This window comes from Glandiceps talaboti, chromosome 3, assembly GCF_964340395.1.
Source record: "Glandiceps talaboti chromosome 3, keGlaTala1.1, whole genome shotgun sequence".
Lineage (NCBI taxonomy): Eukaryota > Metazoa > Hemichordata > Enteropneusta > Spengelidae > Glandiceps > Glandiceps talaboti.
Window position 1 is genome coordinate 29,808,392 of NC_135551.1, and position 25,066 is coordinate 29,833,457.

The window sequence follows — 25,066 nt, forward strand, 5'->3', positions numbered from 1 at the left end:
CAGTATGCACTGATCGTACCACTACACAATTTACATGGTTGACAATTTCTACTTTTAAAGTCGCATTGTTAAATGCTTCAAATCTCTGATTGAAATGTGTTAGATCACCATGGACACCGTCGATGATTTCCTGTAATGTTGCACTGCACACAATATCGTTGTCGAATCTCTGGTCTAAGTCAATTAGACACAATAGTGTACCTCGTATCTCTGATCTCAGGGAGTTAGAAACAGCAGAGTTGTATCTCCGATCAAACTGAGTTAGACACGGCGTAGGTGATATCGCTGATCTGCGAGTTACATATGGCATAGGTCGTATATAATATCTGATCTGAAGTGAGACACACATACGGCATGGGTCGTAGATGTGTGAGATTTAAGTGAGCTAGAAACAGCGTAGGTCATACATCTGAGCTAAGTGAGACACACGGCATATGTTATATCTTCGATCTAAGTGAGTTAGACACAGCATAGGTTATCTTCAACATTTCAGGGGCTTTTCAGTATGTTAAACAGGACAACAGAAGTGATGACATAAGTTGACCTGTGGTGTGGTGTGGTATTCAAGTGACTTCAACTTCATTGATTAATGTCACACAGTTACATATCACCTATCCAGTATGATAGATCACAGCACAGAATAATTGCAAGGTAGCTATAGCCGAAGCCTTTACATGTGTGTATCAGATGATTCACAACTAATTACCACCAATGTAAACGAGCGAGATCACCACGTAGAATATACCTGCAATGTTTCAGGTACATGTGTATGTGATGAAATACATCACTAATGAATAAACACCAGTTAGATCAAAATGTTGAACAACCACAATATACAGGTATGCATTGGGTGATGCACGATTACATATCACTGATCTAAATGAGCTAGATCATAACACAGGACAACTGAAATATTACAGGTGTGTATTTGATGGTACAGTATGCAATGTACATGTACGTGTGGTGCAACAAATCCCCCTTGTTCCCTCTGCATAAGTAGAGAGCCTGGAACACCTAGTACCATGAGAGGACAGTACTATGTCAGTAACACAAGTATTTTGCTGCAAAGTCCAAAATGTAATGAGATCACTTTGATAATGTGACAAAAGTAGCCCTTATTTCCAAGTTGGCATTTATGCACTACAGCTGACCAGTAACTTATTACCATGATCAGCAACACAACCCCCCCCCCCCCCCCCCCCCCCCCCCCCGGTAATAAGTTGCTGGTCAGCTGTAGTGGCTATAAATACAAACTTAGAAATAGGGACATGATAAAATATGAACATTATTTTTTATCACAACATGTTATATTATTTTTAGAAACTAAGAAACACATTATATTATTTTTAGAAACTAAGAAAATGCCTTATTATTACTATAAATATCAAGTCATCATTTGTTTAGTTTTATAGACATCCAAGTTTACTTCCTTGGCTGGTGTTGGATGGGGTGAATTAATATGCTGACACATGGCACAGCATATATTGGAAGTACAGAGACTTCTGATACATTTCACGGTTTGATAAGAACAGTTTTATTACCTCAGAGTCTTTCTGTGTACATGAAATGCCAGGGGACTTCAAATTTGTTTGCGAATGTAAAGTGGCTATACAGCTACTTATCAAATGATGGAATGTGATACAAGTCTCTGTACATCCAACATGCTATGCCAAGTTTATTAATTCAAATTCAGTTGTTTACTTTCCCTGTAGTTTCTTTCCCTTCCAACAGGTTCTCTTTGTTAATGCTTCAGTGTGGGCAGTTGTATGTATAGTTGCTGGTATAGAGGATCACATGACCTTTATCATGTCCTAATCTGGTATTAAAGTTTGGACAAAATTATTTTTAACATTGACTTTTCTGTAAACATTGACCTACATTGGCATGCAGACTAGCTTTGTGGGTATTTTTGTTTTGTTTTTCTGTTACTTATACTGAAATGACCTTTATCAGATCTGAATTTTGGACAATCTATTTTTGACATGGACATTTCAGATGATCCATCTTGGTATGCAAATAAGGCGGATTCTTTTTTCTTTGTTATTATTGGCTGTTCTACAGAGATATTGAAATGACCTTTATCTATATAACTTATCAAACTATTCTTGGCATTGACTTTAAATTTCAGACCTACATTGGCATACTTTTTTATTTCAGCTGTTTTTCAGAGATAATGAAATCGCCTTTATCTTATCTGAAATTTGAACAAACTATTTTTGGCATTGACTTTAAATTTCAGAAAAAATTTTTGCTGTTGTTCATTTTTTGCTGTTCTGATCTTATCTCAAATTAGAACACACTACTACTGGGCAAGTTGGGACATTGATCCTAAGTTTAGTTGTCCACATTATGGGTGATATTCTTTTTTGCAGTTGTTAGTATTGACATAATTTATATAAGAGCGATATTGATCACATGATACTTGAATCAACTACATGTATTTGGAACTTCAGTGTGACAATTAACCGATATACTGGGACCATTATACAGGAGGTTATACGAATAATGTCAACAGCCCTGCAGACCTACCACTACCAGGGATAATGGAATGGTCTCCATTGCACATATGACTTCTGACATAAAAATGTCCAAACAATTATTTGTAACTTTGACACTGGACTTGACCCACTTTGGCATGTAAGCTGGGTCAAACATTCATTAAGTGCCAAGGTCATACTAAGCTGAAGTTAATTATAACCTTTAAAGGCCCATGTTTCCATCCTCGGTCAGTGTCGTCATATCACTAGAACCATATTAAAGGATTACAAGAGTTCATTCCTTTGTTCTGGGCCAACTTTTTCAATGTTTTTCAAACCAAAATTTGAATTCTAGTCTGGAGTGAGCCGTTTTTTCCTTTTAACTACAATTGGTACAATGCATATTTTGAATGCCATGACAGTACTACTTGCCGAAAGTATTTTGCCACCAGTTCCCCAATCCATCTTACGGATTGGTATGGTTGCTAGTCCTCATGGTGTAACAGGTATAGAAAAGTATTTACCAGTGTCAGCCTGATGTAAACACCTGACTAGCCTGATTTGGTGTTACAGTACTGCTAAGGATTGAATGTTCAGATTTGTTAGCCAAGTGTCAGCCTAATATCTTAACACTGGACTAGTCTGGTATTAGTCTAATATCTTAACACTGGACTAGTCTGGTGTTAGTCTAATATGTTAACACTGGACTAGTCTGGTGTTAAAGTACACCTCAATAACCCCTTTCTGGTTAGCTAGCCTGGTGTCAGTCTGATGTTATAACACCTAGCTAAGCCTACTTTATCTCCTAGCCCTGTCTTCTCAGCTTGTCTTGATTACATTGTCAAAACTAACAATGATGATGATTTGAAAAATGTTCACCCAATAGGGTCTGGTCAATGGCAGCGCGTAAGACTATTAATATTACTATTCATAAGCAAATGCACATGCCTTGCTAAGTGGAGGCAAAGCAATATGATGGACATGTGATAATTTACAGGTTATGAAGTTTTACCATAAGGCTGGTGTGGTTGCTAGCACATGCCTCTATCTGTTAGTGCCAGCCTAGTACTAGCACTAGGCTATAGTGTAGCCAGCACAATCTGAAAGTGGTTCTTGAGCTGTGTGGTGATTCTACAAACACAGATAACAAACAACATAGTGATCCATGACAACAACATTTAGCCTTAGCAGCATGTATGAATTGTCTGCAATTCAATTTAGCTTTCAGAACTAGTGACCCTCATCCTAACAATGAAATCATTTATCATGCATGCATGAAAAGACCGAGATGTTTACGAGATGACCCACCACCATTAAAACTAGATAAAACTGGTGTGGTCCTCTACGATTGATGTTGAACTCTTCTGCGAAATGCCGAAACAAACCTGAACTTATCCAAGTTTCTCTAATACATTACTAGTCATAGAACCTGTGTTCAGAGAACTCATGGGAAAATTATTTCAATTACTCAGTATAAAAAACACAAACCAATTGCAACTGAAGTGTATGACAAATGCAACATATGATATTATTAAATTCTGTTATATGTAAATTTGTACACAACTCACCTCCTCATGGTCTGTGTCACTTGGAACAATCTGCAATAAATAAAAGAAAGATAAAGTTAGATCATCATTATCATTACCAACATCATCATCATCATCATCATCATCATTATCATCATTATTATCATCATCATCATCATCATCATCATCATCATCATCATCATCATCATCATCATCATCATAATATTTTCTTCAGGTATACACAATTGTTGTATTACAAGCCTCTTTACGATAATGTCCAAGACACATGTTGTATCAGTAACTAAATATGCTAGATCATAGAAGGCTTACAAGAATGGCTAGCACACTGGTATTGAATTCAGACATCAGTATTCGTAGGACTTCTAAATTCATATCTCTTTTTTTTACTCCTAAATTTAATGTTTATATTTCATAATTTATTAAAACTTTATAGCTGTATCCATCTGTTACCAGGGGTTCTACATTACCAAAGCTAGACAAAGTGTTCACAAAACATGAACCAATCTTTAATAATAGCATTAATCATAGAGACATCCTTGCATAAGTATGTGTGACTAAGTCACTTGTAATACATGGATAATATATCGCAAGTTCATTATCACACCAAAGTGACTGACATACATGTAATGAAAAGATTGCAACAATTTCAAACCAAAACTTTTAGTTGCCATACCATATGTCCTAGTGATTTATCATCATCAAAACTTCCCTCTTGAGTCCAATAATATCAGTACATTTTAATACTTAGGTTTCACTTCCCTTCATTTATATACATCATAGATAAATGTGTGTAGCAGGAAGGCAGATGAGAAAACAACAGGTGCTTTATCATGGAGCACGACACCTCAGAGACTGTCTAAGACAGAAAATCCTAATTTTAAGCCACTTTAGTACAGCTCAATATTTCACACTGTATGCATGTCAAGATTAATTTAAAATGTATTTGCATTCGAGTGGAATACACAACTAGGCCATGAAAGTAACAGTATAGTTAACAGCATGTTGTGTTTTAAGAAATGAAACCCTTGAAGCAATACATGATTGATTTCAATGTGGAACTATTTCGCATTGTATGTTAATAAATATGCACTGGTATCCCTTGTACAGAAATACAATACAGTGAAAAATAACACTTTATATCCATCTCATTGGTCGATCTGATGAACCTATTGTTCTCTGTCACAATATCAACTTTGTAACTAAATAGGGACGTTTGCAGCTAGGTCTGGTCAGGGGTTACCATGTACAAGTTGAAAGAACATTTTCATGAATAATTATATGTACTCTGTCTCCGGTACGAAGGGACAGGTGTTTACTTTTTGTACACCATAAATGAACTTTTTAGTTTAATCAGGGTAAAAATATAGTTTTCTGATGACTCTGGTTGTGTTAACATGCTTTTCAATGAGAAATGGCTGGCCATCTGTCAATGTGCGAATTAGCATAATATAGTATGACATCACCAGGTTAGCATGCTCATTAGCATAATAAAGTATGACATCACCAGATAGGTGTGCTTATCTGCCTATAAATCGCAATGTGGGGTGATGTTGAAAAGTGACGGGTAGCTGATTCATAATGAAGAGGCATATTTTCAAAGGCGTTTAAAACAAATTCAAAAGTAATACATCTGATTTTTTCAAGACTTTCAGTTCAGACTATTAAAGCTACCTGGTACACTAAAACATTACTGTGATTAGGTAAACCTCTAACTCTGTTCTTTATTAATAATATTCAACTTTTGCACTGATTTGGGGAGAAATCAATATTTTGTTTGCAAAGTTGTACATTTTCATTTCTTTTCTCAGCAATAAACAAGAACATCTCTTGTTTAGATATCCCAATCTTATTTTTTTCTAATTCTGAAGTTTTTCATTATGTCACATTTTCTCTACAGTCAAGTTAAATTATATAGGACAACATTTCAAAGTTTATCTAGACACACAAATTGTAATTCAATAAGAGGCACTTCTCTATAAATTCCTTTGATCTTAAAAACAAAAATTAAATAAAACTATTAGCCAAACCAGTACACACAATATACTTTCGATAAGCTAAGAACTTTAGACTGCAAACAGTCAGTCTTGTTCACTCACGATTGGTTTCAAATATTTAGAATAAATCTCAGAACGTAACACTCGTGATTTGAAAATCTTAGTCAATATTATCACATGGACACACCAGACCTAACCATATATCCTGAGTAGGGTACATGTAGGTGGCACAATGACATATTTTTGAGGAGGTGCACATCGACTACTCTCTATCACGAATTTTTTTGTCACGTGCAGTAACAATTGATAATACTATTGTCATACACACAATCAGTTTAAAAATAATACATCATGAGGTCATTTCCGGCTTTTAGACAAAACTATCTTCATATATTTGAACAACAGAGATATGGAAAGCAATATCTAAGCTACAAAATTGAAGAAAAGGAAAGTTTCTGGGCTATACTGTCAAGCCAGTATGTCAAGTCAGATAGCCAAGTCTGTGGACTATACTGTCAAGCCAGTATGTCAAGTCAGATAGCCAAGTCTCTGGGCTATACTGTCAAGCCAGTATGTCTAGTCAGATAGCCAAGTCTCTGGGCTATACTGTCAAGCCAGTATGTCAAGTCAGATAGCCAAGTCTCTGGGCTATACTGTCAAGCCAGTATGTCAAGTCAGATAGCCAAGTCTCTGGGCTATACTGTCAAGCCAGTATGTCAAATCAGGTAGCCAAGTCTCTGGGCTAACATATACGTGGAAGTGTGTGCTAGCCTTTTGAAAATATGAGGACCATTCTGACATTTTAATTGATTCTTAAAAGGAAATAATATCAATTATCATGGGGTATAGAATCTTCTATTTCAATAATATAATGTTTAATAGTTTGAAGCTGTCACAAGAAAGATCTCATTACATTTGTAAAATTTTATTAAATATATAATATTTGGTCTTGTAACCCTGATTCTCATCGTTGAGGGCTGTTACTGAAATAATAGCTATGGCGAGTCTGAGGAAACAGTATATAATACAAATTTCATGTAACTGTTATGTAGGACAAATGCATCATGGTAAAACGGCCTACCAGGGAATAGAATGTTGAGTGCAAGCCCAGGCAATTCAAGCTCTTGTGCCACATTTGACGGTCTACAACAATAGATACCTGCCAGGCAGGGCAGGGCAAATGCCAATTGAGCCAAGAATCCCCACATGACTGGATTCTATGCTAGACTTGATTTCTAACGAGAGTCATTGTGGAAAAGACTTTTAAAATAAGTACCTATGTTACCATTAACATTTAGTTTATTAACATTTCACTTACAGGCAAAATAAATTATGGGAATAAAGTCTTATGTTTCTCAATTTTGGAATTGATATTATCGTGGGGACAAATAAAAGAAGGCTGCCTTCAGAATAATTTACTGTAAATACTGTAAGCCAAGGTTAGAGTATTGTCAGATTCCTGATACACAATGAACTATGACTGTTGGCCTAGTTTAACAGTCATATTTTATAGTCACTAAAATGTTCAGATGAATTGATTACCTTGATTTATGGTGACAACTTGAAGCCCAAGCTGTGACAAAATCATTGTACTGTACTGTACTGCACTGCACAATTGTCAGAAGTATATAAAATACAATTTGTGGAAGACATATCAGCTTTGAGTTACGTGTGCAAAATTGAAATGTCAGCAATAATCAGCAGTCTTTGGAGTTTTCATAGCACCAAGCAAGTATAGGGGTAGGGGTGGGGCAGAGTTTTCTAAAAATTTAAACATATTAATTTTAAGTATATTCTAGTTTTTATCACACTTGTAAGTCTCACCACATCTGTGTATGATGAAATCAGAACTTAAACACCCCTGAAAACAATTCTAGCTCTGTTCTTTATCAGTCAATATACTTGCCCACAAAAATCAATACTTGTCATCAGCAGTGACCGAAAGAAGTCACCTGTGTGTGTGATTAAGTGGGTGACTTGCACAAGCAGCTGTAATATACAGACACTCTATCTTTGTTCTCCTGGCTCTAAGTTACACAATGGATTATACACAGTTTGAAAGTCATTGGTCTATTTTGAGATTTGGTATGTTCTTTTGTCTAACAATGCCATGGAGGTTTGAGGTGGGTTGGGGGTACAATGTAGGTGTGATGGACACTGGATTCAGATATACATATACGATGATACTAACGCAACATTTAATTAAGTTTCACCTTCTTAGCCTACAAACCAAATAAACTTACAATCCCAGCATGTAACCCCAGCCCTTTTTAATATTAATTTTTAATAATAAATAAGCTACGAATATCTGCACTACTCTGAACGTATGTTTCCTATTCTCTAAAGTTATTAATTGCAATAAGTTATTCATATAAGAATCACTATTATGATTTGCATTTAAATTGTTTAATTAACACAAGCAATGTAAACATAAATCCTAGATTACTTAGTTGCAAAACTTTTTTTTCTTCACATTTCACTTGTGTGAATTTAGGGTAGTTTCTTTTTTCTGATAGGAACAATGGCAGTCGTACCCAATATAAAACAGTCCTACTCTATAAAACAAACAACTATGCATTGCCACAGTCTGGATCTACCAACAATGCATCCATTAATCAATAAATCAAATCTCCCTTTCACAAACAAACCCTGTATAAGGTTACCTCCATCTTAGCCTACTTTTCTGACCTGCACTGCAATCAATATCATCAATCATTAAAGTCTGAAAGTCTTTCTTTAATACTGCACCCGTATACATTTCAATGATCGATGACTTATTTCAACATTCCTGCCTCTAATACTGAAGTTATATTATATTTTCTTGGTTATATTTAGACAAGATGCAATGACATAATCACTGTGACCACAATGGAGTTTGCTTTGCGCACTTCTAACAATAGTTTGATTTGAATATGCCCTGTTTACTGGAGATAAGAAACAGCTTACCACTTGACTTGCATTGTTCTCACCCGGCCGGCCGGCCGGCTGTTCGGACACTGACAAACATGTGTATCCTGGGTCACGTTTTTAGACCAAGGTCAATTTGAATGATTTAATCTACAGACCTAATCAATTTATACAGACTGACTTGCCTGGACATTGCTTTGTATGCAAATAATCAATTTTCACATGTTCAGCAAAAAACTTCAGGGATACACTGAAACATGTGGAAACATTCATTTTAGATTAAAAACGGCATGGATTGAAAAATCACTTTGTGACTATAAGCTGCAGAGCAATAAAATGAAACTAGCTGAGAGAACGCTTGATGGAGGGTATGTCCTTGCATTGTTTCTTACACTGACCCATTTTCATACAGACCAAAATTTTGTATTTTTTTCATAAATATTTAAAATCTATACAACAGTCTCCTTACAATTTTCCAATTACTGAAGCCTGTCAAAGTATTTAAACAACAAAGAAAGAAAATAAATTATGAATTATATTCCTTTTACATTTATCAACAGCCGACAAACAGTTCATGAATATTTTTATAAAACCTAAGGCCACTTAATTTGTATAATAATAGTAGTCTGAAGGCCAGCACCCTGTAATTTACACTTCCCTATTTGGAGTGCTGCATGGGAAGGGGTGGGGGTGGGGTTATTAATGGAGTCATGATGGGTGAATTGTTAGTGTGGCCAGCTTGGAATCTGCAGATTGCAGGTTCGAGCCCCGTACTGTCGCTTGTTTCTGAATGGCACATACCTACAAGGTTGTCATTTCACCGGGCTGCTTTACAGCCATCAATAATTACATATACTTATCAATATTTCTGTGAGAGTGAGAGTGCAAAATTACTGGTTTTAAATATTGCAAGGGTACAATATGCTCACTATGACTACGTTGTATTTCAGTGCACATGAAATATTAACTTGCTTGTCAAAATTCACCACAATTTTCATTTGAAAGTGTATATTCTAAATTCACTGCAGATGATACAAATCTACTACCCTAACTCCCTAAAGGATTTCATATAAGTGTCTAGAAATAGCAACCATATAACCATTTCACTATATATCACAGACAAGATGTCTTTGCATACAACACACACACATACAAACACACACACACACACACACACACACACACACATTCTCTCTCTCTCTCTCAATCTCTCTCTCTCTCTTTCTCTCTCTCTCTCTCTCTCTCTCTCTCTCTCTCTCTCTCTCTCTCTCTCTCTCTCTCTCTCTCTCTCTCTCTCTCTCTCTCTCTCTCTCTCTCTCTCTCTCTCTCTCTCTCTCTCTCTCTCTCTCTCTCTCTCTCTCTCTCTCTCTCTCTCTCTCTCTCTCTCTCTCTCTCTCTCTCTCTCTCTCTCTCATATATTTGGCCCTGTTCTATCTATCCATCCATGACCCCAGGTGCTTGTGAAATAAATACCCAGTTTAGTTCACCCAGCTCGAGTACAAATCTGTGAGAATGAATGTTCATGGCCTCTGGGTTCACAGTATGAAATGAAAATTACTACTGACAGTTCATATCTATTGCATAAACTGTTCTATATTCTGTATACTATTAATGTTACCTGGGGTTAACAACCTAGTATGAGAGTTGAATTGCTGATGAGACCGTGATGATATTTGTAAAATGGAATAAAAATTTCAAAGTTCACCACTAAAATTATAACATACAGATTAGTAATTTGTGTCATTGCACTACAAACCTATATAACAGGGGATGTGAAGCTAACAAACAATCTCATCTATGACAACTTTTAAGATTGGTATGGATGAAACTGTTAACGCAAGAAAAGAAATGTCATGCCACTAGAGTATTAGATACCATAATGTAATCAAAGAGAGTTGTTTTGCTAGAACGCAAGCTCATTTACTATTATACAGACTGATGGATTACCTAGTACATGTATCTAGAACAGATCTACTAGACAACCTACTGAGCCTGTCCTGTCATTCACCCCTTACCACTGCCAACACTACAGGAACTATTTACGTCATAACAAAGTATTTTTATTTCATTCATTGCTCTTTGCATGTACTTTCAGGAGAGACATATTTAGATGTGTTACAGTGTAGATCATGTTTCACTGACTGTATGTGTATTGAAGTGAATGTCTCACCTATTTTTAGTATGTCTGTGCATAATTTTGCTGACTTAGCACAATTCAACAATACCACATACAGTGACAATCAATAGCTCTCAATAGGACAATTCTCCTACCACCAGTACCAGCTTACTTTCTTAAACTTGAATACTCAGTATTACAATTATTCAAAAACAGTAAAGTTATCTGCACTTTTGAAATCAAATAAGACCAGCATGAGTCTTTGAAATTTTAATTTGAAAACATCTTATTGTTTCAATGAATTCAATAAAAGTGTTGACAAAAGCTTTCATTTCTGTGCACCTAACCTGTTGTATACTCCATATTCAATGTACAAGGACAGCATTTTCCTGTTCATATTTCACTTTTAGGAGATGGTGGGGGCGGGACCAAATACTCAGTCTAGCTGTCACCCTGGTGGGTCTCCTCATCTTTAGTATCTTACAACCAAAGAATCACTTTCAAACTTGATTAGCATCAACCTTTGTACAGACATTTCACTACCAATATATATAATATTTCAATATTTACATATTTTATGGTGGTAAAGTTTTAACTTGGATGCTAAATGGTAAATTAGAACTACAGTAACTGATGTACACCATCTAGTTTAAGTCATGTGATTATATTGAAATGTACATGCACAGAACTGATTTAATACAACTAGTACAACCCATAACACCAAAGTAAAGCGTTTTCTGTATGTATCACAATCGTTATAGCAGCCATATTAAGTGTAAAAGTATACTGTTTCATTTGCTAATACAACCCATAACACCAAAGAATCAGAAGATGTCTTTACCAAATAAAGGGTCTTAAAGTTCAAACTCAGCGGCTAGTCTCTAGACTACCTACATGTAAATGCAGTGTGTATGTCAGCATTTATGAATTCTGATTGAATGTTATCTATTTCTATCTCTCATTTCAAATATCCTTATCCCAACTCATTTTAATAGCAAGGATCAACAAGAACCATATCACAGTTGACTGTTTTGTATTTTACCCCAATACTGAACCAAGTCTGAACATTGTAGATACAGTTACATGGATATGCAGTGATTAGTTGCCAGCTGATCATAATCCGTAATACTGTATAGCACAGCTTGTTATATGTTAACGTGTATACACCGTACAATAATCCCATATTTCATTCCCATTTTGACTAACAACCAATTTGGGATCACTGATAAAAAGATTCCCTACCTGTTTTTCATTATTGCGGTTATTGTTCCAGACACAATTTCCATTTCTTTCGTCACATAGGAAGTAATAGTCAAATGCGTTGAGAGGTCCGTCACACCACACAGCCATGTTTTATGTATTATGTCAATTTTATATTGCACCTTTTGAGGTATATATATTTTGTAAATACTGTTCTGAAATCAGAACAATCAGTAAATGTACCTCCTGAGTTGTATTTATTTTTTCACATGTAAGTCACAGTTGTTTACCACTGCATATGTCCCTTGCTAACACATCCAATGCATTGAGTACCGTAGTTGTTTATAAAGTAGTGGAGTTTTTGACAGTTCTACAGCCAAAAGGCTCTTGGTGTGATAGTCAGTTGTTCCTATTTATGGATGCAAGACTGGTTTCCAAGTCAATTTTGAAAAATGTATATTACAGAAGTTTTACAGGTAACGTCACAAAGGTTCGGGTTGCTTCTTTTTATCTCCAACTGCAACTGTCAGTTTGGTCAGATCGTACTTTGGAAATTTCCACCTTACATTGTCAGATGACAGGTCCAAAAGAATTAACTGCTGCAGTAGATATGATAATATCAGAATCTGTAAATTTTCACTGTCTGGTTTTTTCTTTCTTCTCCCAACGTGATGCAGAAAGTTGTACGTAGCATAAGGTAGTGAGGTTGAAAACCTTCAGTTCTGTGGACAACTTGACGGTGGAGAGTTGTATGTAAATGGTGTGGGGTGGGCCCGAGTTTGAAACCCTTCTGTAACTTCTCTGACAGATTATAAGTTAAATATTAGCCAAGCATTACTGTTATCTGACAGCAGCTGATTGGCTTCAAACAATGTATGGACTGAAGTAAATCTTATTAGAGACTTCAAGGAGAAACTTTGCCCACACACACAGTATCTTCATGAAGTAATGTACTTGTAATAATCAAAGTATCCAGAGTACACAAACTACTTTATCTATTCAATAATTCTATTCACTTCTTCTTTCGTGTTTATCTCAGCTGTATAATATGAAACCACTGATGCTCACTAAGGATTAATAGGTCATCTACTGTACATCAATGTGTACACGTCAACAGTGATTAATGTAACCACTTTCTCTCTCTGTTTAACAGAAAAATATGAAATTAATATTCATATAATTTTGATACCCGTACTATTCTTCAGAAATGCCTGTATTGTGCTGTATAATGATGACATTGGTCTTCTTCACTTTCCTTGCTTTGGTCTGTCTCAGTATGTGCTGGTAGGTGTGTCACACTCAACAGAAAGCCAATGTTACATGTAATTGACGTCACCAATGTTAGACCACAAGTATTTCAAGGCTGGTAATTACACACTAGTACAAAGTCGATGTGTTGACCATATTCTTATCAGTCCAACGATGTCATACCAAAGGAAGGCAAAGGCAAGCCTTCCTAAAACAGGTATTGTCAAGTCCAGTCAACTCAATACTTCATGGAACAATACATCCACATCATACTGGTCTACAAGCTCAGTACAACAATAGTGTCCTTCACCTGGCCAATCAGCTTACTATCAGCTGTGGTTGGCCATGATTTGTGTAATCCGATTGGACCAATTGTGGGGGTGTGTACTGGGTGTGACATCAGCTGATTTTTGCATATTCAATGAGAGGCTCTGACCCTGTTTGTGCAGTGTGGCACACAGTCCAGCTGACTCAGGATATGCAAATTAAAGAACTTGTTTTTCACCAGTAAATCCAGCTCACAAACAAGAGTTGATGTAACTAACTTTATCACTGTACAAGAGGATTTTTTGAAGTAAAGTCTTTTGTGTTCACGTAAAACTTTAAGTGCAATCTTGTCCAAATTTGCCATTCCCAATAAATGGTATTAAGGTTTATTTTCAGTGGCAAACCATCACAGTGAAAACACAGAGAATCCAGAGATGTTTCACCTCCTGTAAGCCCCCCCCCCCCCCCCCCCCCTAGATAATACACTTTTGTTTTTGGTGTGTATTGTTATACCAGTCATTTTTTGTGAAAAACAACAGTTTCAGTTTCTGACACAAGTTAGATTTCAGCTGTACTAGCACTTATCATACAATAGTGTTTATTTTATTAAACCTGACATATGTCAACACAAAAATTGATGTTTTAGATTAATGAAATGATCATTATTTTATCTTACCAGACAAATATGACAAAATGTTAACATCTGTTCTCTGACCATACATGAGAAAAATAAGTTCATATCACTTAATAATGATAAATATGTTTGTGATGTGAGTCATCATGGCATCTCAACAATAACATTTGTGAAATATTAAAATCTATAAATATTTAAAATCAATTTACCAGGAGTAAATTCAAATTTTTTGATGAATGTATGTTAACGCAACTCTAAAGATGATTGCATTCAGGGTGGTGGTGATATAGGGGTCGGCGGTAGGATGTTAAGCTGACTGACACCCCCACCCCAATCCATTGCCGCTAACTCCAATGAAATGGGAAATCCTAAATCCTACTTCAAAATACTGTATACAGTAACGGTTTGTCACGTAAATGATTAAAAATGGAAGTATTAATTTTTAATTTATGTGACCTATAATGCATGGTTTTACTTACTGAAGTATAACTACCAAATAATATCATGTGCTACTTTGCATTCACTATTGTGCCATTGTTTCACATAGAAACCTCCTAGATACTGTACTTGTCAGGGAAGCTTATATTGTGTATTGGCAAGATATGAAAAGATCAAAATTTATCACTTTATAAGCTCTCATAGCTTGGCAATCGATTAAACTGGATGAAGAACAACAGCAAATATCAATATAAAGTCCCTATCATATAAAATGTATGTACCATGCACAAACTGAGTTGAACAAAAAACATGGAATATATACCCTGGTCGTTCTACATCATGACAACGTGTGTCTATGTCATGACAATGTGTGTCTATGTCACTGGTTCTGCAGTATTCAAAACATAAGTAAAAACGTTCAAAATTGTCATTACTTTCCCCTGATTTTTCTTTGATGTTACTGGTGCTAGTATAGTTATGTTATTCTCCAATATTTTTCTTCATTCTGAAAGAAAATACTTATGACCTAAGGGTTTTGTCAGTATTCGTCATAACAAAGCCCCCATAGGTTACTTGTATTTTCCTTGGCTGAACAAAGAAAAATATTGGGGAACAACATCTAAAAATATTACAGCAGCAAAATGTGGATGTTTGTTTCTTTGCATCGAGAGGTGATGCTCCCTACTCTGTTGAGATGAATTATCATTTGATTCTTTGGCGCAAATGCCCATATTTGGACTGCAACATAAAAATCCTGATAGAGTATTAGACAGAATCTGTTAGTCTGGATATCAATGTGGTATTGAATCATCTCTAACCCTAAGAGAGATTTTGAAATTCGATAAAGGATAACACTAGACTACAATGTAAAGTCTGTAGGCTAGACAGATACATGAGACAGATATAACATGTACATGTTTGTTCTTTACACTCTGGAGAAACGAACACATATTTTCACACAATGCACTTTTAATAGTGTCAACACTGTGATCAGCTCATGGATCAGGCCATTGAAAAATGTGTGCAACACCTTCCAATAGTGTTTTGTATCCAACTTATTAAATATCCCACCATGTAAAGCATACAAATACAATAAGAACAAGGACACCACTGTCGTGAATACATAATGAGGTTGAACACCATTGTTAGGCTGTTTGTGAACATCAACATATTCATAATGGTGACTATTCGTTTCGTGAGAGAGAAAACCCAAAGAAAGTGAAATGTGTTTGCTTAGCACAGAAGCAAATAACGTGTTAGAGAATATGAGCATACTATTGAAAAGGTGGAAAATGATAACATTTACTGTGAATCTATTACTCAATAAAGGTGTTAGGTTTCAGTATCACCTATGAACCAGTCTATTCTCATCACATTTCGAACACCATAATAAATTATTTCCCTTACAAGCAATCCTAAGAATGAGAGTGCTTTTTATTCATTAATGTGACTGTGAGGTGACAAAACACTTTTCACGAAGGAGCTTGTTTGCAAGAATGTTGTGGATCAAAGGTATTTGTCCTGTGATCTGGAAAAATTGGAATGTAATAAGTTGAGGATCAATTCAACTCAAGAGTTTCCTAATCTGGGGGAGGACGTTGCTAAGTTACTTAACACTAGTAACAAGAAATAAGAGGTATCAACTCAGCTCATTTGCCAATCTGGGGGAAGACATTGATATGTCTGCAAGTTAGAAACAAGACATTGCATGTACATTGTTGTACAATTTAAGTAATAAGTCATTGATTCCACTGACAACAGCATAATTAACTTCTAGAATAATCTATCATTATTTAGTGGGTTAACCATACACATACATGCTAGAGAGCAAGCATTAGATATAACAGACATGATGAAGTACTTGTTATCACAATCACACTGTATATATACTTAATTATTTATTAATTATATATATCTGGAAGGGATATTTCCTGAAATGTCAGTTTTTCAGAGCTGCTCTTCAGTCATTCCTGAAGTTAGACTGAGGAGCAGCTCTGTTTGATTACTTCATCATAGGGTAAGCTACTAGCCTTAGCCTGTGTACTGTGCCCACCAAGATACATCATTAGCTGGTCACACCTCCTATCGAGTCCTATCCCTCGTATTCCCTGGCCTAGGAGGTATGACTAGAGCTAACAATGTATCTTGACAGTGCAGTAAACAGGCTAGGTAAGACTTGGTTAGGGATAGGGATTGAGTGAGAACCCACATGATAATCTATATTGCTGCCATCTTGTACAGCAATAGTCATATGTATAATAAATCCCCCATCCCCACCCCACCCCTACCCCTACCACCTTGCCGACCCCACCACTGTCATTATATGTATATGGGTAAAAATATGTTAGTGCAGCTAAATCCTTGGGGCCCAGCACGATACACTTGTTTCTCAGCTAGTAATGGTATTTGTTACATAATCTGTCAAGATACAGTGATATATCAGTAACAGTATAGTGACTTCAAGCCATTGTTTCTCTGTGCTTAGCTTCTCACTTTTCAATCAACAAGTGTTGGCTATATATACATGTAAACTAAACTAATAAGGTGCCCTGGGGCTGTAATTGGACCTTGATACTAATATCATTCCTAGTCTAACAAACTACATATTGGTCTCTAGTCTAAACTAAGTGTTCACATTTCTATATTTTGCAATCATTGCTATCCAAATTACTTTTCTATTTCCCTTTTTTTAAATATAAAAAACAAATATATCATCACACGTGACATAAACAGAGAGGACAAATTATTCAGATAGTTATGCAAGTAATTCTTTTTTCACATTGCCTTGAGGATAAAAAGTTAATATGATGCAACTGTAGGGTAGGGCTCAAGAATACTTTCCATCAGGCTGGCTAGCTAAACACTACTGGTTCAGTATAGTGGCATTTAAAGGCTTATAATATAAATTATTACCAGCATGTGTTTAGTGAGTTACAAAATGTCATGTCTGCATACATTAAACCAATTCAACATCAGGCCAATACTATGCTAGCAAATGGAATATAAATTTGTTTGACCTGTTCTGTAAATCACATAAATTTGTATGAGACTGTGTGAGGATACCCCACAGGCAGTTGGTTCCGGAGATATGTATCAGAATGTTTCTATCAGAATACAATAAAATGTTGATAACATCGATAATATTGTCATATTTAACCAACTATATATGAAAGGGGTAAAATTATACTAGTCTTGTTTCTGTGATTGCGCAAGTTTACCAGGAAGAAGAGCCTTGGCATGTAACAGCATGACGGCTTTATGCCCAAGGTTTCACCTTATGTACAGTCAATGCTACAAATCCTGGTGACATTGCACTAGATTAATAGATTATTTAAAAGTGGATTCCTATTTCCTGGTCAACAAACAACTTCAAGTTGCTCTTGATTTATCAGGTCACCTTGTGACCAATTAGTGGCTAAGCTTGGGATATTTGTTATATATATAGATTCAGCCATGAACACCTAAATTGGATAATCGTACAATTGCAGTGCAATGTACAGTGGGATGACATTGCTGGGAGTGCAATAGCAGTTATAGTGTGCAATGTTTAGCCAGAGACTTATGGCTTTCAAATCTATCTAGATCCATAGCAGTTATAACAGTGTGTATAACTCTGTTGAGAAACTTGTTATTGGCTTTCAAATCTATCTAGATCCATAGCAGTTATAACAGTGTGTATAACTCTGTTGAGAAACTTGTTATTGGCTTTCAAATCTATCTAGATCCATAGCAGTTATAACACTCTGTGTAACTCTGTTGAGAGACTTGTTGGCTTTCAAATCTATCTAGATCCATAGCAGTTATAACAGTGTGTACAACTCTGTTGAAACTTATTATTGGCTTTCAAATCTAGAGTTCCATATCAGTTATAGTGCACAAATTTAGTCAAGAGACTTGCTATTGGCTTTCAAATCTAGAGGATGTACAATCTTATACCACAACGTCTCACTATCTATTCCTTGAAAACATTCTGCTCACAAATCACATCAACAGGTGGTCATGTTATTAAATAAGACTACTACTTTAGTACTACTGGTGTGTGTCTACATATTTCCTGCCATGACAACAACAACCATCTATCAAAAGATCATGTTATTCAATCAAGTCTATATTACTCCAAATGACATATTATGACAATGCATGTAGCTAAATTAGTACACATCTTTTAGAAAGTACAATTAATTAGTTTTTTTATGTGCAACAAAACTTATTGAATCAACTTACAACAAAAAGAACATTAACCTAAAGTCTAGTCTATAAGATACAGACATTTGTGCCTGATAGGACTGAACAACATGACATATCTTGCTGCATGCAGTCAAACCTAGTGGTAAACTATGGCTATCACCACTGGGTCCTCCTGTAATGGGGAGGGGCGATAGAGAAAATCACAGTCTATCTAGACTCAAACCTAGTGGTAAACTTTGGCTATCACCCCTGGATCCTCCTGTAATGGGGAGGGGCGACAGAGAAAATCACAGTCTATCTAGACTCAAACCTAGTGGTAAACTTTGGCTATCACCCCTGGGTCCTCCTGTAATGGGGAGGGGCAACAGAGAAAATCACAGTCTATCTAGACTCAAACCTAGTGGTAAACTTTGGCTATCACCCCTGGGTCCTCCTGTAATGGGGGAGGGATGACAGAGAAAATCACAGTCTATCTAGACTCAAACCTAGTGGTAAACTATGGCTATCACCCCTAGGTCCTCCTGTAATGGGGAGGGGCAACAGAGAAAATCACAGTCTATCTAGACTCAAACCTAGTGGTAAACTTTGGCTATCACCCCTGGGTCCTCCTGTAATGGGGAGGGGCAACAGAGAAAATCACAGTCTATCTAGACTCAAACCTAGTGGTAACTTTGGCTATCACCCCTGGGTCCTCCTGTAATGGGGGAGGGGCAACAGAGAAAATCACAGTCTATCTAGACTCAAACCTAGTGGTACACTTTGGCTATCACCCCTGGGTCTCCTGTAATGAGGAGGGGCGATAGAGAAAATCCTTACATGACTTGACTGAGGCTAACATAACATAACATGGTAAATTGCTCAGATCTGACCTCTGTCCCTTTAAACTTTTGGATGTCAAAATGTGTATATAAATATGTATATATATAAATAGTCTATATTTATTCATTTTGAGACCCTGGCTAAAGTACTGTTATCATGAACACTATCTGGTCTAAAGTATGTACTAACAAAAGATTATACTATCTGTCATCTATTGTGTATGCATGCATCACTGTGACAGTAACATATCAACAAATGATTAGTTCTGTGTAGTTGATGAGAGCCCAAAGTACAATTATGCAGTAGATATTGGTACATACAATGTTCCAAGGTCTGTGAGTCTAGCCAAGTTACAAGTATATGGTAATTTTATTGACATAACTTTGGCTAACTGTTCAGAGATATAGGCCATGATTAAATTACTCATACCTGGGGAGGGGTACATAACAAGCATCAGAACTCAAAATATATTTGTATGTAGACACTGTTGTGAAGATTATCACGTAGACACTTTAGTATGGTAGATGCACATGTATATAACTTTTCTCCTGACTGAAAGATTTGTCATTTTGTACAGGTACATTCATTTAATCAGCAGCAGCATAATCTGAGTGTACTTAGCCGACCTCAGTGTAGTCTTGAATGACTAATGCTACTGTAACAACACTATTTCACCTGTCCTAGTCTAGTTCCTATACGGTATTGTTATGATTTACACTGTCATTCACAGACTAGTTCCTATATGGTATTGTTATGATTTACACTGTCATTCACAGACTAGTTCCTATATGGTATTGTTATGATTTACACTGTCATTCACAGACTAGTCCCTATACGGTATCGTTACCATTTACACCTCCACTCACATAGTCTAGTTCCTTTACGGTATTGTTACCATTTACACCGTCACTCACAGTCTAGTCCCTATACGGTATCGTTACCATTAACACCTCCACTCACATAGTCTAGTTCCTTTACGGTATTGTTACCATTTACACCTCCACTCACATAGTCTAGTTCCTATACAGTAACGTTACCATTTACACCTCCGCTCACATAGTCTAGTTCCTATACGGTATCGTTACCATTTATACCTCCACTCACATAGTCTAGTTCACGCACCGTAATGGGATGTTGACGCTAATTTTGGTGGGAACGCGTCCCAGGGGACGCACCATAAAAAAAGTGACCGCGACCTCTGTATACAGTATCATTACCATTTATACCTTCACTCACATAGTCTAGTCCCTATACGGTATCGTTACCATTTACACCTCCACTCACATAGTCTAGTTCCTATACAGTATCATTACCATTTCAGTGTTTTATTTAAGGGTGGTAAATAGGTAAAATCTACCGGGGTTCCCACATCATTTTACCGGGGTTCCCCACCTAAATTATGATACATTGCATGGGAAGCACTACCAGTTTTACCTCTTTCCCCCTTTCTGTTACCGGGGTTCCCAAACCTTAGCAAAAACACTGCATTTATACCTTCACTCACATAGTCTAGTTCCTATACGGTATCGTTACCATTTACACCTCCACTCACATAGTCTAGTTCCTATACGGTATCGTTACCATTTACACCTCCACTCACATAGTCTAGTTCCTATATGGTATATATATGCAAGGTTGGAAATAAGGTTGGAAACTGAATATTTTTTTCCTCTGTTACAACATAAAGGCCCACTTCTGATTATTAGGATTCAAATGTATGTATAAAAACCAGTTGTCTGGCAGACCTACAGAAAAAGTTGGTCTAGTACAAAAGAATGATCGTATGTAAACCTCATGGCTCCACTGATAAGATAAAACTTTGGCAAGAAATCTGGGATTGAAAATTTGGCCTTTACAGACTCCCTTCATATTAGGATTAAAATCTAGGTGTGAAAATCGGTTGTTTGGCAGAGCTTTATATAGAAAAAGTTGGTTGAGAACAAAAGAATGATCGTATGTTATCCTGATGGCTAAACTGATAAGATAACACTAATGTGTCACAGTGAGAATATGGGATTGAAACCTTCGCCTTTAAAAATTTTCAGTGGTAGTTGTTGAGGGCAGTACATGTAGTAGGCAAGAGTTCCCAAACTGTTTAAACAATGGTTTTCTGAAGTAGGAACAGTTAATCCTAACAGATTTCACTCTCTTGTAACTACATGTATGTAAAAATGCAGTCACTGAACTCAGTTATGGTTTTATATGGTTTTATTGGTAATAAATAATGTAATGTTGGGTTCTCATATAGCACTTTCCCACTCCGTGCTCAAAGCACTTTACAATTATTACCCCTGGCTCGGATCAGGACGGCACAACGGCCCTTTAGTCTTCCTCAACTCTCCGGGGAGCATACAATCCATTGCAGCCATTTCAGCGCATAGGATTAAAGCCTTCACATTGCAACCTACATCCTACCAGGTCCCCAATTATACAGCTGGGTTGACTGAGGCACAGTCGTGGTTCAAATCTTGCCCAAGGACTTTAGCCACTCAGAAACAAATAGCAGGCAGCAACGGGGCTTGAAACCTGCAACCTGTAGATTCCAAGCCGGTCACGCTAACCATTCACCCATAATGATAATGGTAAAAATGTAGAATTACAGAAGTTCTAAAACTTTCTGAGTGGAGTTCAGATGACATCATTACTTCTTCAGCCAACAGACTTGGCTATCTGCCTTGAAAATGAGTATAAAGAGAACCAACCCTGTGGACTATAATTGTGAGTATACTGGATTTCCCCCTTCCCTATATGTTACTTTAGTCTAAAACCATAAATCATTACATCATACATAACAAAGCCACAACAAATGTAGTTGGTACTACAGCGGATAGACAAGCATGACATCATTTCCAACATCAGATCTTGCAAACTCCTCCTTTATTTACAGAGCACATGTACCTACAGTACAGGTACTTACATCATGCTTCTAAACTTTGAAACTTTCGAACTGACATCATCAACCAAATTACATCTACTTTAAATGCCCGTGATTCAATGATTGGCGTTATCTTATCAATGAACCCATCAGGATTTGATTATGGTTAGAAAGGATGATATTTTTATTCAAAGCTAAATTTTTTTATTGCTTTGCCAGGCAACTGTTTTTCCAACCAAATTTTGATCCTAAGGATCTAACTTGGTCTTTCAACAAAACTTGCAGGCAAGAGCAATCCTGATTGGTTTGTGAGGTCAAAACTATGCTGACAAGCCAATTTCTATCCAATCAAATGCATGATAACATGACGCAACTTGGCCAAGTTACCTAGAATGTAGGGTATGTCCCAGAATGAACTCTTTCAAACTTTTGAACCGTTAGCAATTTTTAAACTGAACTTATGAACTATTGACACGAACTAGTTTGTAAAATGATGAGTGGTGGAGAAGCCAATCACCTTGTGTGTACTTTAAACTTTTCTATATCATTGCATAGTAATGTTTGTTTGTTTGCAACTCTAGGGGGTTGGATACAGGGTGTCAATGTAGAGTCATAACAACATACATGTTTACATCAATATTTAATAACTGTATTGCCATGGTATGTATCCAACACGACACATCAATGATTTATCTAGTCTAGAGGCTATTGCTAATCCATGACTTCAAATCTCAGGATCGCTTCATCTCGTCTAGCTCAATGAGAAATCATGAACCAAACGTTGTTCATGTAAATGAGTAAACCCCAACTGTTAGAATGATGTGAATAATGTATAAGTAGCATCCTGAGCTGACAAATATACCATATTTGGACATTACATTACTGCCCCCTCTAAATACTAACCTATCACCTCTAAATACTAACCTATCATATCATTGGGCAGAATTCTATCATTGATAAACAAAGGCAGGATGATGTTAATGACTGTGTGGGTGGCTTCATTTCAATCAATCTGATTAAAATCTGATGTGGTGAAAGCAGCTAGATGCCTTCATTAAATACCTTTATTTCCATCATTTTGTATCGTTTGTTTGGATCACCCAGAACAAAACAAACAACACAAAACAATGGAAATAGAGGTAAATAAAGGCATCTAGCTGCTTTCACCACATCAAATTTTAATCAGATTGCATCTCAGCTCCTCCTAACTGAGTTAGATATGAGAAACGATTTTTATCCATGGATAGCTGCTAGACTAATGTTTATAACACTAGCCCCATCTACACAGCACTAAAAATCCTACCTGAGGTAGGATTCAGGATAGTTTGAAGCCCATGTAGAGGCAAACGCGTCATGAAACCGTCCTGACTAAGGACACCTTTGAGAGGTTTCCTGAAACCCTCCTGACTTCGTCCTATGTACTATGTACTGTCAGGATGGAACGCGTGACATCTACGCCACAACCTTCCTATGTGTAGACACAAATCTATCCTACCTCAGGTAGGACTTGGGACTGCCTCAGGTGGGATGACCTACGTGTAGATGGGGCTAATGTTATCTAAATTACAGCAGCAGGACAGAGGTTGACTTTTCGTACCTTGACTCATAATCTTTTACATGATAGCATTTATATAATACGCCAATATTTTACTTTGATCAGATGAGGCAATGATGATTAATTACCATTTACATAAGTGGTCTTGTCACAATGAGTTGAAAATGGGTATTAAAAACACTAATTTGTCACAAAAGTTTTCTGACTATAATTGCACCTTTGCAAGCTAGATTGACAAAAAATTGGGAAAATATTGATTTTGAACATTTTGACTGGTATTTCATGTGCTTACGAAACTAATGACACATACAAGTTGCAAACAGCCAGATAATAAATCATGTAGTTTTGGTTTGAATCCAACAGCTTGATTTTAACAGGTGTGGTGTAAATTTATGATGTATTCTGCTGCAAAGGAAATGGGTCTGGGGGATTGTACTAGTAAGTACCAGGCAGAGACAACTCCAAAATTGATAAACATAACAGCAAAAACATGTTGACTTTTGTACAAATATAAACTATAATTTTGTTTATGATAACAAATATTAGTAATATTACATCTTATCTCCAGTTATACAGAGTAGTCTGAACGCCGACAGAGTTCATGTCAGTGGTTTTGTTAAAGGGTGGTTAAAGGGGAACCTCACTTCATGAAACAAAGTGTTTTCATAAACTTTAGGTTATGGAGAGTCACTTCTTTCACTCTCACTGTACTGCACTGCACTGATACAGTGTCGCCCCTTGGGAGTCAGCATGCATGCATATGCACTAGATGAACAGTTAATATTCATGACTTTATCTGAA

At 36.5% G+C, this 25,066-nt stretch overlaps 1 protein-coding gene across 3 annotated transcripts in view; it reads right to left on the reverse strand.

Annotated features, from left to right (window-relative positions):
* The window catches only part of LOC144432591 (sestrin-1-like), a 112,803-nt gene that overhangs the window by 40,721 nt on the left and 47,016 nt on the right, over window positions 1–25,066 (reverse strand). For all 3 annotated transcript variants that reach the window (XM_078120837.1, XM_078120839.1, XM_078120838.1), the window contains exon 4: window positions 4,046–4,075. In XM_078120837.1, the coding sequence (XP_077976963.1) occupies window positions 4,046–4,075 (30 nt within the window). The remainder of the gene's footprint in view (window positions 1–4,045; window positions 4,076–25,066) is intronic.